At 59.7% G+C, this 16,557-nt stretch overlaps 2 protein-coding genes across 2 annotated transcripts; one reads left to right on the top strand and one right to left on the bottom strand.

The window, feature by feature from the left end:
• Positions 1-129: 129 nt before the first annotated feature.
• LOC143390590 (uncharacterized) lies at positions 130-1,035 on the bottom strand. The gene has a single exon (XM_076842959.2). It carries the CDS (start codon positions 1,033-1,035, stop codon positions 130-132), a length of 906 nt encoding a protein of 301 aa, XP_076699074.2.
• LOC143392032 (uncharacterized) lies at positions 1,034-8,326 on the top strand. Its single transcript, XM_077108615.1, has 3 exons — positions 1,034-1,061; positions 4,500-4,778; positions 7,848-8,326. The coding sequence occupies exons 1-3, from the start codon at positions 1,034-1,036 to the stop codon at positions 8,324-8,326; spliced, it is 786 nt and encodes a 261-aa protein (XP_076964730.1).
• The last annotated feature ends 8,231 nt before the right edge of the window (positions 8,327-16,557 follow it).

The following is a 16,557-nucleotide window of genomic DNA, read 5'->3' as shown; positions in this document are numbered from 1 at the left end:
GGAACTGGCAACAAATATAGCTTCATCACGTGGGGATGGGCCCTGATTGTGGCTGGAGCCTCAGCAATGGAGCACCTCCAGGTCACAGCTGGGAAGCCAATGCTGCAGGAACTGCCTGTGTCCAGAACCTCAGATCTTGCACTGGCAGCACACGGGGACACAGCAGCTGGACTGGCAGCAGGAGGACCCACAGCCTGAAGAGCAGCAGGGCTTGCAGCAGCTGGACTGGCAGCAGCAGGGCTTGCAGCAGCTGGACTGACAGCAGCAGGGCTTGCAGCAGCTGGACTTGCAGCAACTGTCCTGGCAGCAACAGGGCTTGCAGCAGCTGGACTGACAGCAGCAGGGCTTGCAGCAGCTGGACTGACAGCAGCAGGGCTTGCAGCAGCTGGATTTGCAGCAACTGTCCTGGCAGCAACAGGGCTTGCAGCAGCTGGACTGGCAGCAGCAGGGCTTGCAGCAGCTGGACTGACAGCAACAGGGCTTGCAGCAGCTGGATTTGCAGCAGCTGGACTGACAGCAGCAGGGCTTGCAGCAGCTGGATTTGCAGCAACTGTCCTGGCAGCAACAGGGCTTGCAGCAGCTGGACTGACAGCAACAGGGCTTGCAGCAGCTGGACTTGCAGCAGCTGGACTGACAGCAACAGGGCTTGCAGCAGCTAGACTTGCAGCAGCTGTCCTGGCAGCAGCAGGGCTTGCAGCAGCTGGACTTGCAGCAACTGTCCTGGCAGCAGCAGGGCTTGCAGCAGGAGGACCCACAGCCTGAGGAGCAACAGGGTTTGCAGCAGCTGGATTGACAGCAGCTGGACTTGCATCCCCCACAGGAGCCACAGCCCCCCTTGCACCCCCCACAGGAGCCACAGCCCCCCTTGCAGCCCCCACAGGAGCCACAGCCCCCCTTGCAGCCCCCACAGGAGCCACAGCCCCCCTTGCAGCCCCCACAGGAGCCACAGCTGGAGCAGGAACAGGCTGGCACACAGCAGCACACGGGCTTGCAGCAGCTGGAGCCACAGCCCCCTGAGCAGCCACAGCAGGTCATGGTTCTGGAGGTGGAGGGTGGAGGAGGTGAGAGCAGCAGGTGGAGAGGGAGGAGTGAGGTGTGGGGCCTCCTGAGCCAGGGCTTTAAGTACCTGCTGGAGTCACTGGGTGCCTTGGTTCAAGCTACTTCCTGAGCACGTGTTTGTTTGTTTGCTGTCTTTCAGGCTCTCTATCAACACTCACCTTCTTGTTTCTAAATCTGGCAGCTTCCTCATTGGAATTGTAACTCACCTGACCACCTGCCTTCTGCGACCCAGGGATGTTGACTTCTCCCTTCCCATCTCAACTTCCTGTGCATGCAGCTCAGTTTCCCTGGAAAACACCATCTTGTGTAAATGAACTTTCTTCACCAGAACTTTCCCCACATCCTCAGGGGGTGTCCTCTAAGTCCACACAGGGACACACTCTGGACACGCCCCTTTTGTCCCCTCAGGGCTGCATGCTGCCACGTTGGTCTGTGGCCACTGCAGTCCAACTGCTGCCCAGTGCTGTTGATTTTACGATCTTCATGAGTTTCCTGTGTGGAAAGGGGTATCCTGTTTGCTGTTTGAATTTCTTTAATTCTCGGGGGGGGGGGGGGTGCTTTTTTTTTCTTGTGTATCAATAGTATTTTCCTTGATTCTACTATATGAAAAGTTCTTTGTGTTGGAGAAAACAAATTCCCTGTCCTGATGCTACTTTTATATCTTTTGGGTGCATCATGGTGACACACACAGTGGGGTTGGCTTTCACATGGGCACTGGTCATGGAATGGCTTCCCTTCAGCCCCACCCCCACCCCACCCCACCCCTGCACTTCCCCTCCCCCTCCCTCTGCTCCTCCCTCCCCTCCCCTTCCTCCCCCTTCTCCCTCTCCCTCTCTGCTCCTCTCTGCTCCTCCCTCCTCCCCCTCTCCCTCTCCCTCTCCCTCTCTGCTCCTCCCTCCCCTCCCCCTCCCCCTCCTCTGCTGGTTCTTCCATCCTCTTATCTTTCCACTGGTGCCTTCTAGGCACACATCAGTGGCCCTCCACTGTGACCACCCATGCCTGCGCTAATATGACCGGCCATTCCAGCCTGCAGCCCCCCACTCCGTCTGTGTCCCCCCTCCCCTGCTGTCCCACTGTCTCCCTCTACTTCTGGCTCATTTCTCTCAGCAGGATGTTCTCCAGCTCTGACCCTTTGCAGTAGAAAAAAAATATCGGTCGTCTTCTTTGTGGTGGATCAAAGTCCCATGGCATAAACACCTTTTCCCGTGACACACAAAGTTCCACTGTGGATGTCACTTTTTTGATCCGTCCATCTGCCGGCAGGCACCTGGGCTGGCTCCATGACTGTTGTACTGTTGTACTTTGTTTTTAACATGTTTGTGAGTTTGGTTTATGACATTTTCATTTTAAACTTTAAAAAATTTACTTCTTCTTTCCTTCTCTTCAGTTTTAGGGATTGAGCCAGGGCTCAGGCTTGCCAGGCAAGCACTCTGCCACTCCGCCTCTGAGCAGCTCCCGTGCCTTTTAAGACATGTTTAAAAAATATTTCATTGTCTGCCTAGTCAGCAATCTAAAATGGTATCAAAATGAATGTTTATAGAGTAAAAAAAAATACTTACCTTATAGGTGAGAGACAGATTTAGGTACCACATATTCTGGGTGCTGATGGGAGTGGGGCAGACAACTAAGAGGCACCTGCAGGGGGCTGAGCCAGCTCAGGAGGCGCCCACCCAGCAGGCACCCAGCAGGCACCCAGCAGGTACCCAGCAGGCACCCAACAGGACACCACCCTGGTTCCTACCCCAAAACCAGTGAGCTCAGCAGCGGCATTTCCTAAGCCCCAGGGAGAGACTATGGGGCCCAGGGGTCTTGGCAGAGCCCCGTCCACCTGCTGTACCCCCAGGCTGCCTCCACCAGAGCCCCCAAATGCCGCACAGAGAGAAAGAGTTTCCCATTTGGTTTTCATGTAAATGAAGGATCTGGACAGGACTGCTCAGACCTGGAAGATTAAAAAGGGGTGCCCTGGCGAAAGAAGGCACGGAGGGAGGACAGCCCGACTGGCCAACTAATGTCCAGGAAACACAAGGGAGTGGCCCATATAGGGCTGAGCCCCAGAGCAATTAAAGTTTGGCATGTGCCAAAGGGCCACAGATGACATGGGAAATTCTAGGTGGGTTTGGAGGGCGAGTAGAAGCCTAGGGACGCATGGGGACATCTGAGCTCCTCACAAGGGAACAAACGGATTAGAGCAGGGAGCAGAACCGAGGTGGCTGGAACTTGAGCGCAGATGGGAAAGAAAGACCACCTCATCCCAGGACGGCCAGCACCAGGAGCCCAGCACCAGCAGGGCCTCAGGGTGACCAGGGCTGGAAGGGGATCTATAAGTCCTCCCAGAAGAGAGCTGTGTGCCACAGGGAGAGGCTGGCGCGGGTGCCAAGACTGAGACTCGGGGGCAAGCCCAAAGGCAGGACATGAAAATGAGCTCCGCTCAAAGCCCAGTCCTCCGCCATACGGGGGCGCTGGTGTCCCCTGCCGGGTCTCCCACCCTCCGTTTCCTTAGGGACCCTGACCATGCACCAGGCCGCGTGCAGAGGCTGCTGGGCAGTTTCTGGCCCCAGACTTCTTCCCGAAGTGGGTGGGTGAGGCTTGCCTGGGAGATGGCTTCGCTGTCCTCCAGCATAGGGTGACCCAGCCTTGAACTCAACTGAGGCCTTCCCGGACCTCTGAAGGTGGCCTTCTGTGTATGGTGCTGGACAAAAGGTGGCTGCTTAATTGCCATTTAGTGGTGGGCAGGATGGGGCAGGGACCCAGGCAGAGGCAAGGTGCCACACTGGCCCGGGAGGCAGAGCATCTGGGTACCCACTGCCCTCGCAGAGGCCTTCTCTTCTCTGGAAGATGCTGGGTCCTCTCCTGGGCCCTCGCCGGTTCCCAGGAGGTCTCCTACTAAGCACCCCTTCCCTCCCGGCCCACTGCCACCCCCTTCTTCCTACAAAGGAACCTGCAGTAATATTCTAGATACGTCCATGGTACCTGTGTGTCTTAAAGCTGTGAGGATTTCTTTGTGTGGTTGTTATTTTAAGTGGAAGTTCACGGGCTTAGTTCCTTCTTCTCTCCTTTCTCACGCTGACCGCTGTATTTATGAGAGTCATTTCTTTATAAAACCAAGAGCACTCTCCTCTCCCTGCAGTATGTGCTGCACCGCAGCTGACCTCCTGCCCTGGTGACAGGCACTGCGGCAGCCACACCTCCCACCCCAGGAAGCAGCCGCAGAGCCTGGGGCCTCCAGGTCAGTGTCTCGGGCACACGTGCCCGCAGGCTGCCCCCATCCGTCGGTCTGTAAAGGGGCTTCGTGATGGCGTCTCTCTCTCGGGAGTGGTGTTAAGAGAGAAGCAGGCCAGCACAGGTGCCCGTGGAAGCCCTCCGCGACGGCAAAGCCAGGTGCAAGTACAGAACTGCGCGTGGCCCACCTGCCACGCCCACCTGTGGTGCGCCGGCTGCAGGGGAGGAGCCGGCTGCAGGGGAGGAGCCGGCTGCAGGGGAGGAGCCGGCTGCAGGGGAGGAGCCGGCTGCAGGGGAGGAGCCGGCTGCAGGGGAGGAGCCGGCTGCAGGGGAGGAGCCGGCTGCAGGGGAGGAGCCGGCTGCAGGGGAGGAGCCGGCTGCAGGGGAGGAGCCGGCTGCAGGGGAGGAGCCGGCTGCAGGGGAGGAGCCGGCTGCAGGGGAGGAGCCGGCTGCAGGGGAGGCGCCTACTCATGGCGCTGGCCACGGAGTAGTTTCCGCAGGTGTGGCGGATGGGAGAGCCCTGGCTGCGGACTCTGTTTTCCCGATGTCGAATACCACGGATTCTTGGATACCCAGCGGACGTTCTAGAGCATTCCTGAATTCTCTCCTGGTTTCCCTCTGCCAATCCCATTTTTGTGCACGTGTGCAGCCCTGCGGAGTGAACCCGGAGCTCTACCCCTGAGCTACCTCCCCAGCCCTATTCACTCTATTTTGAGGCGGGGTCTGGCCAAGTTGAGGGGCTGGCCTGGGGCTTGCTGTCCTGGGATCACAGGTGCGGCCACCCAGCGACTCCTTCCGCCAGTTATGATTGCTCCTCTTCCCACCTGCACGAGGGAAAACGGCTGCCTTGCCTTGTCCCACAGCCTGATGCAGAGAATCTGGGTCTTTTCTGTCATTTAAAGAGATGCATCTAAATTTTCTTAAACAGATATTTGCTTCTGGGATTTGATAATCTCACGAATCAGAGAATCTGCCCCGCGGCTTCTGGGCAGACCCACCATAGCTAATTTCATCGAAGCTCTCTGCTGCACCTGCTGAGGTGGCAGTGTGGACTCCCCTCCGAGCCACTGTGGCAAGTCACAATGGCATATTTTCTTGTGTGGATCCTCCTCACGTTCTTAGAATAAACCCTGCTGGACTGTGACTTGTTACTACTTAACAACCACGCCAGATTCTTCTTGCTTTTTAGACGTTGTGCATTGGCTTCTTAAGGAAATGCCTCTGCAGTCTTGTTTGGCAGCCTCCCGGGCGTTGAAGCCACAGTTACTCAGCTAGCATCTCGCAGGAATCTGCCCGACTGTCCCTCTGTACCCCCCCCCCCCCAATTCAGATCAGAGGACCACTGGGAGAAGCCACGTGAAAGCCCACGTGGGGCTGGGGGCTTCAGATTCTGGAGATGGTTTCCATGTCTTCAGGATGACTAGTCTGTTCCCTTTCAAGACCATGTGGTAGGGATGTGCCTCTTCTGCTTTTCCCTGAAATGTATCCATTCCTTCTAGAGTGGCTTGGATGCTCAGCTGCTGGGTCCAGATGGCCGGAGCCCCCTCGGTCGGCCTCTGTTCAGTGCCCTGCTTCCTTTCTGCAGTAGCGCTTCAGAGACTCCCCTCTTTTTTGGTTGGGTTGCATTTGGCCATCTGTCCATGTGCTTGTCCTTCTGTCCTTTCTGTCTGCTTTTCTGACCAGTACTTAGTTTGAGTACTCACCCTGTTCTCCACCTTTCCTGTCAAGCCTGACATTCTCCTGGGTGGCCCTGGCTCAGGGTATTTCTGTGACTTGAGGCTGAGTCACCACTGGGACTGGGGGGGCCGCCCCCTCCCTCCCCTGGCTGCGGCAGTAGTCCCCAAGGTGGAGCGCTGAGAGTAGTAAGACATACCTGTGTGTTTTAAGCTAAAAAAAAATTAACTGTGGAGCTTAACTAATATGTAGCATGTTCCAGAGAGGAGTGGACCCGCAGGGGGCTCCTTGTGTGGACACAGTTGCATGGCCACGCCCAGAGCCTGTCTGTGGGTGGAGCCCTCTGGACGGGAGACCTCTAGAAGGGACCCCTGCTTTGAGAGAGTGCACCAGGAATGTCTGCAGCCCTCCCTTCCCTCTTTAGTTCTAGGACTGAAAAGCTGGCCATCAGTGGCCATCAATGGACCAAGAAGAACCAAGGCCCCCTCTCTGCTGGGAGTAGCCATCCAAGGGCAGTCACCTGCAGGAGTCAGCGCAGAATTGGGTGATTTATTTCAGCACTGGGATCCGAATGCATTCTGACATGACCCAGTTCTAAGGGAGCCCTGGTGACACCCAGCAGCCCGCTGCTAGGGCGAAGGGGCTGCCAGGGAGAGAGTGCCCAGGGACAGCCAGGTCCAGACACGCCCTGACGACTGTGGACAGGCTCACGAAGCCACAAGCACAGGTGGAAGCCCAGCGGACCAGTGAACCGGGACACCGCGGGCAGAAGGACCCGCTCTTACAGCGCCACCACGCGGCCGAGGGAAGGACTGCAGCCACCGAGTCCGTGCCGCAGCACAGGTGTTACCCCAGAAAGGTTCCCAGCTACTTATGCAGAAAAAGCCTGCTGCTTACGCGGACTTCAGGTGGCCCTGGACTTGCTGCAGTATTTCATCTATACCACGCACCACTGGTGATGGTCTGAAGAGCCTAGAGCGGGTGTCAGAGAGAAGGGGCTTGGTCCAGTGGCTCTCAGCAGAGCGCTGATGTGCACCTCACCTGGGTCATCTCAGTCCCCAAGTCTCCCAACACGCTCAGGACAGCAAGGAAACCGCAGAACTGAGAGCTGGATCCAGGCCCCAGGACCCTCAGAAACGTACCCTGGCCAGGGCTCCTGGGCACCATGGAGGCTCAGGGTGAAAGAGAGGCTTCTGAGAGCTGATGGGGCCATGTCCAGGAGAGGCCCAGGTCAGCCAGCCAGGCAGCAGCTGGGGCCCTGCTTCCTCTTGCTCCCGGGGAGAAGTGGGGCCACCTGCTGACAGCGTCAAGGATTGCAGAGGAGACCTGCCTGCACCTTCAGGAAAAGCTCAGTGAAAACAGTCATTAGAAAACACAGGGCCAGGAGGTTCTCTGGACCACTGCACAAACAGGAACCAGGAAGTGACCACATGTCCAGCTTCACACCTGACCCAGGCAGGTACTTAAAGCCCTGGCTCAGGAGGCCCCACACCTCACTCCTCCTTCTCCACCTGCTGCTCTCACCTCCTCCACCCTCCACCTCCAGAACCAGGACCTGCTGTGGCTGCTCAGGGGGCTGTGGCTCCAGCTGTGGGGGCTGTGGCTCCAGCTGCTGCAAGCCCGTGTGCTGCTGCAAGCCCGTGTGCTGCTGTGTGCCAGCCTGTTCCTGCTCCAGCTGTGGCTCCTGTGGGGGCTGCAAGGGGGGCTGTGGCTCCTGTGGGGGCTGCAAGGGGGGCTGTGGCTCCTGTGGGGGCTGCAAGGGGGGCTGTGGCTCCTGTGGGGGTTGCAAGGGGGGCTGTGGCTCCTGTGGGGGATGCAAGGGGGAAGTGGCTCCTGTGGAGGCTGCAAGTCCAGCTGCTGTCAATCCAGCTGCTGCAAACCCTGTTGCTCCTCAGGCTGTGGGTCCTCCTGTTGCCAGTCCAGCTGCTGCAAGTCCAGCTGCTGCAAGCCCTGCTGCTGCCAGTCCAGCTGCTGCAAGTCCAGCTGCTGCAAGCCCTGCTGCTGCCAGGACAGCTGCTGCAAGTCCAGCTGCTGCAAGCCCTGTTGCTGTCAGGATAGCTGCTGCAAGTCCAGCTGCTGCAAGTCCAGCTGCTGCAAACCCTGTTGCTGTCAGGATAGCTGCTGCAAGTCCAGCTGCTGCAAGCCCTGCTGCTGCCAGGACAGCTGCTGCAAGTCCAGCTGCTGCAAGCCCTGTTGCTGTCAGGACAGCTGCTGCAAGTCCAGCTGCTGCAAGCCCTGCTGCTGCCAGTCCAGCTGCTGCAAACCCTGCTGCTCCTCAGGCTGTGGGTCCTCTTGCTGTCAATCCAGCTGCTGCAAGCCCTGCTGCTGCCAGTCCAGCTGCTGTGTCCCTGTGTGTTGCCAGTGTAAGATCTGAGGCTCTGACCACAAATCTTTGGTGGCCTGAGCTGCCAGGTCCCTGGGCTGTCCAGCTGCCTTTCCCCATGGGTCCTGGGTGCCCCACTGTTCATTGACTCCTTGCTCTTCACCCTGTGTCCTCTGAAGCATGTCACCAGGGTGCTTCTTACCCACTGGGCCCCCTCCTGCCTTCCTGCTTGCCTCTTTCCAGGACAACCCCTCCCTGTTGCCCTTCCTTTAAGATCCACAGTGGCCTGAGGTGGTCTGAGAGCTGCCCCTTCTCCCAGCCCTCTGACCAATCCTCCATCTCTGTCTCTATGACAAGTCTATCCTAATAAACACAGCCCACGACCACAAAGCTCTCTTTCCAGCCCTTCTCTATGCGCCTGGATGGGCCCCGGCCCCGCCTGCTCCATCCCCTGGGCCCTACGGGGCTGTGCTCTTGTCCTCACCCTCACAACCCACATCCGCGCTGGGGCCCGGCTCCGAGCCTCTGCTGTTGGGCCCTGCTGTGAAGCACAGGTTGAAGCTCAGCTGTCTGTTAGGGGTGGGACACTGGTGGAGGGACAGTGCAGTAACTAATGTGGGGGTGGGGGTGGCTGCGGTGGCACATGGGCCACCCTGAGGGAAGGGAACGAGCTGGAGGCCCCTGCTCTCCCTGGAGGCAGGAGGGGGCATCTGAGGGCCCCAGGGGGAGTCCGATGCGGAGTGCCCAGGACTAGTGCTTTGTCCTGGGTGGCACAGGAGGTTTGGGAGGGTCATGGCAGGGCTGAGTTGTGTCCCCAAGCCCCGTGTGGGAGCTGTGACCCCAGTGGGGACCTCATTTGGAGATTGGGTCCTTACAGAGACAAGCAACTCAGACGTGTCATTAGGTAGGCCTAGTGAGGTCCTATGAAAGAGGGCACAGGGGGCCCAGGTGGTGATGAAGGCAGAGACTGAGGGGATGTGTCCAGAAGCCACGGGACACCAGGACCACCGGGGACCAGCAGCTGTGCTGGCACAGAGGCTGTGGTGCCTGTCACAACAGCCCTGGGGACAGAGCCCGGCAGCTTCCCTGGTGGGCAGGAGAGCTGGGTGCAGGCCTGGGACCCCACTGCCTGGTGGCCGAGCCCAGGCAGCAGCTCACAGCTCACGGTGAGCGAGCAGTTGCCGCCTGGTGCACGGGACACAGATGGGCAACCTCCCCGCTCTGCTGTGCCCTAATGAAAAGCCATCCTCCCCGTGGTGCGTGGCGACGGCTGCCCCTGTTGGCAACTCCTATCCTGCCCAGGTGGCACACTGACTGTGGGAGCCTGCAGGTGCTGAGGACCCCGTCAAGCTGGGTACGTCAGGAGCACGTCTTTCCCGGTTCTGACAACCAGAAAGTCTCCAGAGGTTTCCAGATGTCCTGTGGAGGCAAAATCACTCCCAGCTGAGAAGCAAGTGTGAAATCACCTCACCACCCACTACTCCACTAGGAGTAAACGTATCTCCTTTCCGTCAATCGACATCGAACTAGATGCGGAATATTGAAATTACACCCTAAAATGAGCAGGGCCTGGGTGCACCTGGTCACTGTCAATCACACCCTGGGTTGGAAAGTCCAGTCAGTTCAACAAGGGTAGAAAAGCATGCCCGGTGAGAGTGGGATACTCGGCTAAAATTCATGACCACGAGACCAAGGTGTTCGAGGTCCAAGCAGATCTGTCAGAATTCACAGGTTAATAGAGAAGATACTGCGGGCGAGGTCCGTTTGAAGTCCAGTGTCCTGGGCTGGGCTGGGCTCCGGGCAGAGCACTTCTGGCCTACAGGAGCTCCCAGCACCAAAATTGCCACCCTCATCCTCTGGGGGATTTGATGCTGGGGAAGATGGCTAAGTGACCCCCCGCAGTGTCAAAGGGCAGCATTTGCCCTTCCTCCTGAAGGCTGACGCTGTCTCTGAGGCGCTCTTCAGCACGGTGTGTGGACGGTGCCCATGACAGCGTCTCCCTCGTACAAGGAGTCCAGGTGTCTCGGTTTTCCCGCAGGTGGGAGTGGATGCCTGGCCTAGTGGCCTTCACCATCTCCTGCAGCATTTCCCGGGTGCTGTCAGAGCCACAACGGACTGCTCACCAGAACTGGTCACTACTCCCTGAGCAACAGGGTCACCACTGTCTGCAGGGCGCATCTGCTGACCAGGCACTGTGAGTCAGCTGCAGAGGGCTCCGCTGAGGCCCAGGGAGGGCAGGTCCCTGCAGGGTGGCTTCCTGTCATGCCAGGCACCTGGGCACCAGAGGGTTCTGGTATCTGTGGGGGCCCTGGACCAGTCCCCTGAGGGTACTGAAGAACGACCGCTTTTCCAATGACCTTCCCCAGAGTCTCCTCTTGATGGGAAACTCACTCCCCATGCTCTCCCTCTCCCCCTCCCTCCCTCCCTCCCTCCCTCTCCCTCCCTCTCCCCTTCTCTCTCTTCCTCTCCCCTTCTCTCTCTCCCTCTCCCTCTCTCTCCCTCCCTCCTCTCTCCCTTTCTCTCTCCCTCCCTCTCTCCCTCCCTCCCTCTCTCTCCCTCCCTCTCTCTCCCTCCCTCTCTCCCTCCCTCTCCCTCCCTCTCTCCCTTTCTTTCCCTCCCTCCCTCTCCCTCCCTCCCTCTCTCCCTCCCTCTCTCTCCCTCCCTCTCCCTCTCTCTCCCTCCCTCTCTCTCTCTCCCTCCCTCTTCCTCTCTCTCCCTCTCTCTCTCCCTCCCTCCCTTCCTCCCTCTCCCTCCCTCCCTTTCTCCCTCTCTCTCCCTCCCTCTCCCTCTCTCTCCCTCTCTCTCCCTCTCCCCTTCTCTCTCCCTTCCTCCCTCTCTCCCTCCCTCTCTCTATCTCCCTCCCTCACTCTACCTCCCTCCCTCTCTCTATCTCCCTCCCTCTCTACCTCCCTCCCTCTCTACCTCTCTCCCTCTCTCTCCCTCTCTCCCTCTCCCTCTCTCCCTCTCCCTCTCTCCCTCTCCCTCCCTCCCTCTCTCTCCCTCCCTCTCCCTTCCTCTCCCTCTCTCTCTCCCTCTCTCCCCCTCCCTCCCTTTCTCCCTCTCTCCCCCTCCCTCCCTTTCTCCCTCTCTCCCCCTCCCTCTCTCCCTCCCTCTCTTTCTCCCTCTCTTTCTTTCTCTCTCCCCCTCCCTCCCTTTCTCCCTCTCTCCCCTCCCTCTCTCCCTCCCTCTCTTTCTCCCTCTATTTCTCCATCCCTCCCCCTCCCTCTCTCCCTCCCTCTCTTTCTCCCTCTCTTTCTCCCTCCCTCCCTCTCCCTCCCTTTCTCCCTCTCCCTCCCTCTCTTCCTCCCCCTCCCTCCCTCTCTTCCTCCCCCTCCCTCCCTCCCTTCCTCCCCCTCCCACCCTCCCTCCCTCTCTCTTTCTCTCTTTTATTTTCTTTCTTTGGTACAGAGGATTGAACTCAAGAGAGCTTAACCACTGAGCCACATCCCCAGCCCTTTTTTATGTTTTATTTTGAGACAGGGTCTCCCTGGGTTGCTTAGGGCCTTGCTAAATTGCTGAGGCTGGCCTTGAACTTTTGATCCTCCTGCCTCAGCCTGCTGAGCTGCTGGGATCACAGATGTGCCATCCCACCTGGCTGACGGGAAACATTTCTTGTGCCTAAAAGCAAGTCGACCAGCTTCTGTGATGAAAACAGGCTTTTAAAACATTGGTTGATTGATATCAGGGATTGAACCCAGGGGTGCTTCACCACTAAGCTACATCCCCAGCCCTTTTAAAAAATATTTTATTTTGAGACAGAATCTCGCTAAATTGCTTAGGGTCTTGCTTAGTTGCCAAGGCTGGCTTTGAACTTGTGATCCTCCTGCTGTAGCCTCCAGAGCCTCTGGGGTTACAGGGCGTCCACCACCACACCTGGCCAAACGGGCTATTTTTGATGACATCTTTTCTCTGGGGAAATCGTGCTTTTACAATGGAAAAGACACAGGCCTGGGCTCTTTCCTCCTCCTCCAGGGTGGTGGGCAGGCTGTGCCCAGGAGCAACGCAGGGGCGCCAGGCACCAGGCTGCCTCACGCCTCTGGCACAGGTGACTGAATCCTCACATTTATGGATTTCTAAATCCTAAGAGTAACACGTGCTGCTGGTTGAACAGAAAGAGGAGCGCAGAGAAAGTGGAGCGGAACCCGCCTCACCCAGCCGCCACCTCTGCCTCCAGTGGCCGTTCCAGGAAGGAGGCCAGGGGAGGCTGCAGGGACGAGTCCCGGAACCATGCCCTCTGCAGAAAGCCTGGCACGGGGTCGGGCTGGACTGTGGGGGACACCAGGGGGGTGGCATGGTGCAGCCCCAGGGTAACACAGGAGCTCCGGAGAGGACACGAGCAACCGCCAGGGGGCGCAGCGGCCACCAGCCAGCCCTCACTGATCCCCACAGACAGGGCGCGGAGCCCAGGAAGGCACAGGTGCCTGGCCTGCTGACGCCGCCCCAATTCCTGACCAGTCAGCCTGGCCAACAGCCCCCTGCCTCTCCTCATGTGGAGGAGGAGCCATGGCGGCCTCCGTGGGCAGCTGCAGCCGCAGGGCTGGGCAGTGGGGATGGGCTGTTTGCCTGTGAAAGAAGGACGTGACCCCTGCTGCCCACTGCCTGATGCCCACGGCTCCCATCCCCAGGATAGAGGGGCCCTGTGCTGCCCCTTGCCCTTAGTGTCTGTCTGTGCTGGTCCCTGAACTGTGGCACTGACCAGAAACGCAAGGGAGCCTGGGTTCTCCCTGGAGGGACGCTCCCGCCTGCTGTCCCGGGCACAGGTGGCCCTGGGCCCCAGCACCCTGGGGGAGCACCCCGAGGGCTGCAGCTGGGACACCCACAACAACATGCCTCCTGCCTTTCTGCCCCTTCCACACAGGGACAGAGGACCCTCACAGCAGGAGGTGCTGAGCCAGTGGCTGCAGCCACCTGCTCCTTCACGTCAAGGTCACCGGAGCAGGGACAGACTCAGATCTGGGTCTCAGCCGCTGGTGGCAGTTGAGGAATCACCAGCTGCAGGGCCAGAAGGAAGCGCCAGGCCTTCAGAGCTGTGTTGGTGACAGGAACAGAACTCCTGGGGAGGAGTGGCCGTGTCCGCTGTGGCTCAGGCTCCGAGGCTGCCCTGCACCAGCGTCTCCTCACTCGGAGGTCACGCGGAGGGACCTGGGTGTAAACACTGCCACTACAAGAAGGTGCCATCTTTTCTGTTTTGTGAGCAGAGTGCCCACGGCTCAGGGAAACCACCCAGGGCACAACATAAGAGACCCCAGAGCCTCTCTGGGCCCTGGATTTCCTGCACGGGGCCAGGTGGAGGCATTTAGTGGCACTCAATAGATGCATGCTGACCCTGACTGACCCCTGAGGCCCGGCTGGCTGGACAAGGCCTTGGGTTGCCTCCTGAGCCTCATCCCACTCCCATGGTGCCTGCCGGGCTCCCAAGGGACTCAGGTCCTTTCTGTTCTCCAAAGAAAGGGGGTGTGTGAGCTCCTGTGCGTCCTTCTGTCTGTGTGGGTGCAGATGTGGACGGACACGTGAGCAGCGTGAGGACCCCGTCTCTCAGCCGCCTCTGCAGCTGGATTCTGGGTCCACACAGTACAGCACACAGAAGGACAGAGGCAGAGACAGAGGGTGGGCTCTGAGGACTTGGCCCGAGCAGCTGCAGGCTGCGGGCTGAAGACCACGTCCCTTCCCTCCTGAGGAACCACAGAATTTCTTTTCTTTTTTTTTAAAGTAAGACTCATTTATTTTTTTTTTAAGAGAGAGAGGGAGAGAGAGAGAATTTTAATATTTATTTTTTAGTTTTCGGCGGACACAACATCTTTGTTTGTATGTGGTGCTGAGGATCGAACCCGGGCCACACGCATGCCAGGCGAGCGCACTACCGCTTGAGTCACATCCCCAGCCCCCAGAATTTCTATTAAGGCCATCAACTGATTGGATGAGGCCCACCCACATCATGGCAGTTCAGCTCAGAGTCTCTCAATCTACACACTGATCCCAACTGAAGATACCTTCACAGCAATATCCAGGCAACCAGGCACCATGGCCTGGCCAGTCGGCCCTGCCATGGCCACTGCCGCATGCCATGGGGTGCTGCCAGAGCTGTCAGTGCTCCAGTGACCTTTGCGTCTCAACTTTGCAGGTGGCTGCAGCCACTGGCTCAGCACCTGTGAGGGTCCTCTGTCCCTGTGTGGAAGGGGTAGAAAGGCAGGAGGCATGTTGTTGTGGGTGTCCCAGCTGCGGCCCTGGGGGTGCTCCCCAAGGGCCAGCACTGGCCCAGGGCCTCCCAGCAGAGCACCAGCTTCCAGAGGCTCGCTGCAGTGAGCTCCCCACGCCAGGGCCACCTCTGAGAAGCGGGTCTGGGACTGGCTCTCCCCGCCCCCCAGCAGAGCTCCTGGTCCTCGCGGCCCTGCCTCGGTCTCCGTGCGCTGCTGTAACAGGGTGCCCGAGGCTGGACGATGCATAAAGGAGGGCAATCGGTCCCCCGTCCTGGAGGCGGGAAGCCCATGATCCAGGCGGCAGCTGGCTGAGGCTAGGGAGGGAGTGCTGCTCCCTGCCCCCCAGGGGCCCGCTGCTGTCCCCAGGGGCAAACCTCCCCGCAGGGTAGACATGGCGCTGTGAGAGCCACCAGGAGGGGAGCTGCCGGAGCCGACACCCCACACCAGGAAGTGGTGGGCACTGGGTCAAGGGGGGAGGCCGGGCAGCTGGGGGTGTCCTGGGAAAGGCCAGGCTGCCATCCACAGAGCCTGGGACTCTGAGGAAGAGAGGACTCTGGGCAGCCTCCATGTCCCTGGGCACCCGAGGCCTGTGGTCAGAATGCTGACTGATGGGGTGGCCATGCGGAGCCCGGGGACCAGGACGCAGTTACTGCAGCCTGGGAGAGGCCGTCCGTCACAGGTGGCTGGCCACCGGAGCCTCCAGGCCGGGGTTTGGGGGCGCACGGCCCATGCCCCCCCGCTGGCCCTGGATCTGCCGCCACCTGCCCTAGGGCCTCCCAGAAAGCCTGGGAGCGTGGGACGCTCTGCCCGGTGCAGCTGACCCTTGTCACCCTCCTACTCCGCCAGAGACCCCCCCTGAGGAAGGAACTTTGTCACCACCGCTGCTCAGGAGCTGGGGGTCCCGGGAGCCCAGACACTGGGCCCTTTACACCCTGCACCCGCCTGGCGAGCCCCAGAGCGGCAGTGAGATGGCTTCTGTCCAGTGACCTGGGTCTCCGCAGGTGCCCGCTGTGCCTCCTTCTGGACCCTGCCAGGGCCCGCCTGGTGTCCCTTCCCGGCTGGTTCTGGGTTTGCACGGGGTGGTCCTGTGCGGCTGAGCTGAGCACTGTGAAGAGGTGGCCTTAGGGACTCCAGCACCTTCCTGCTGAGTTCAAGCAGACACCTCTGTCAGGCTCCAGGACGGAGACACAGCAAACCCAGGAGGAAAACACTTTGTTCAGGTTCCCAAGGCTCCTTCCAGACCGGGGACCCTGGGTGGGCTGGCTGCTGTGGTGCTGAGCCGCCACCAGGTGGCACTGTTGACTGGCAAAAGGCAGGTGGCGCCTTGGGCCAGCGCACAGCAGGGGCCGCCTTGCTGCTGCCCAAGCAGGGAGAAGGTGCCCGGGTCCTGCAGGCCTCTGCCTGGTGTCCCCTGTACAGCCACGGAGACAGGAGACCCAACTCGGGGTTCAGCACTTGCAGGACGTGGCTGCCGGTCTCAGCAGCAGCCCCCTGGCCTCCCTGGCCGCCGAGGGTCATGTGTGCGGATGTGGGTCCCCCTGCACTCCATAGCCACCCTCTCCACTTGTGCTGCACACCTGCCCCTGGGCCTGAGGACTGGACACCTGTCATGGACCTGGCCTCTGACCACCGGGCTGGGTGACCGGGCATTCTGTAGGACAAGCCTGCAGCCCACGGGCAGGGTCCACTCCCCCACACTCCCAGACACAGGCCAAAGTGGGGGTTTTGTCTGTTCTTGTTTCCATGCCGGGAATGAAGCAGGGCCTTGTGCACGCCAGGCAAGTGCTGACCACAGGCCATGCCCCAGCCCAGGGTTAGGATGCCCTCAGGGGCTGAGGGAGGCAAGGCTCGGCTTTGTGACCCTGGGCCTGGTGCGGCCACATCCTCCCGGGGCATAGAAGTCCCAGCCTGCCTGGCACAGGGGGCACTTGGCCCGGAGGGCAGAGCTGGGAGTACAGACTGGCCCCTGCAGCTGCCCCACCTAGGCCTCACTTGGGCTGATGGCCTCCTGGCCTCCTGGTAGTTGGGACAGCTACTGGGTAAAATGTCACTGAGGACTCTCCTGACCTAAGGCAGCGGGTGCTG

The sequence above is a fragment of the Callospermophilus lateralis genome, chromosome 2 (assembly GCF_048772815.1).
Source record: "Callospermophilus lateralis isolate mCalLat2 chromosome 2, mCalLat2.hap1, whole genome shotgun sequence".
NCBI classification, from domain to species: domain Eukaryota; kingdom Metazoa; phylum Chordata; class Mammalia; order Rodentia; family Sciuridae; genus Callospermophilus; species Callospermophilus lateralis.
This window is presented reverse-complemented; position numbering and strand designations above follow the sequence as displayed.

Coding starts and splice junctions, on each gene's coding strand:
- LOC143392032 (XM_077108615.1), top strand. CDS start 1,034: ATGGTTCTGGAGGTGGAGGGTGGAGGAG. Junction 1,062..4,499: donor GGAGGTGGAGGGTGGAGGAG/GTGAGAGCAGCA, acceptor CGCCGGCTGCAG/GGGAGGAGCCGGCTGCAGGG. Junction 4,779..7,847: donor CCACGGAGTAGTTTCCGCAG/GTGTGGCGGATG, acceptor GTTGCTCCTCAG/GCTGTGGGTCCTCCTGTTGC.
- LOC143390590 (XM_076842959.2), bottom strand. CDS start 1,035: ATGACCTGCTGTGGCTGCTCAGGGGGCTGTGGCTCCAGCTGCTGCAAG.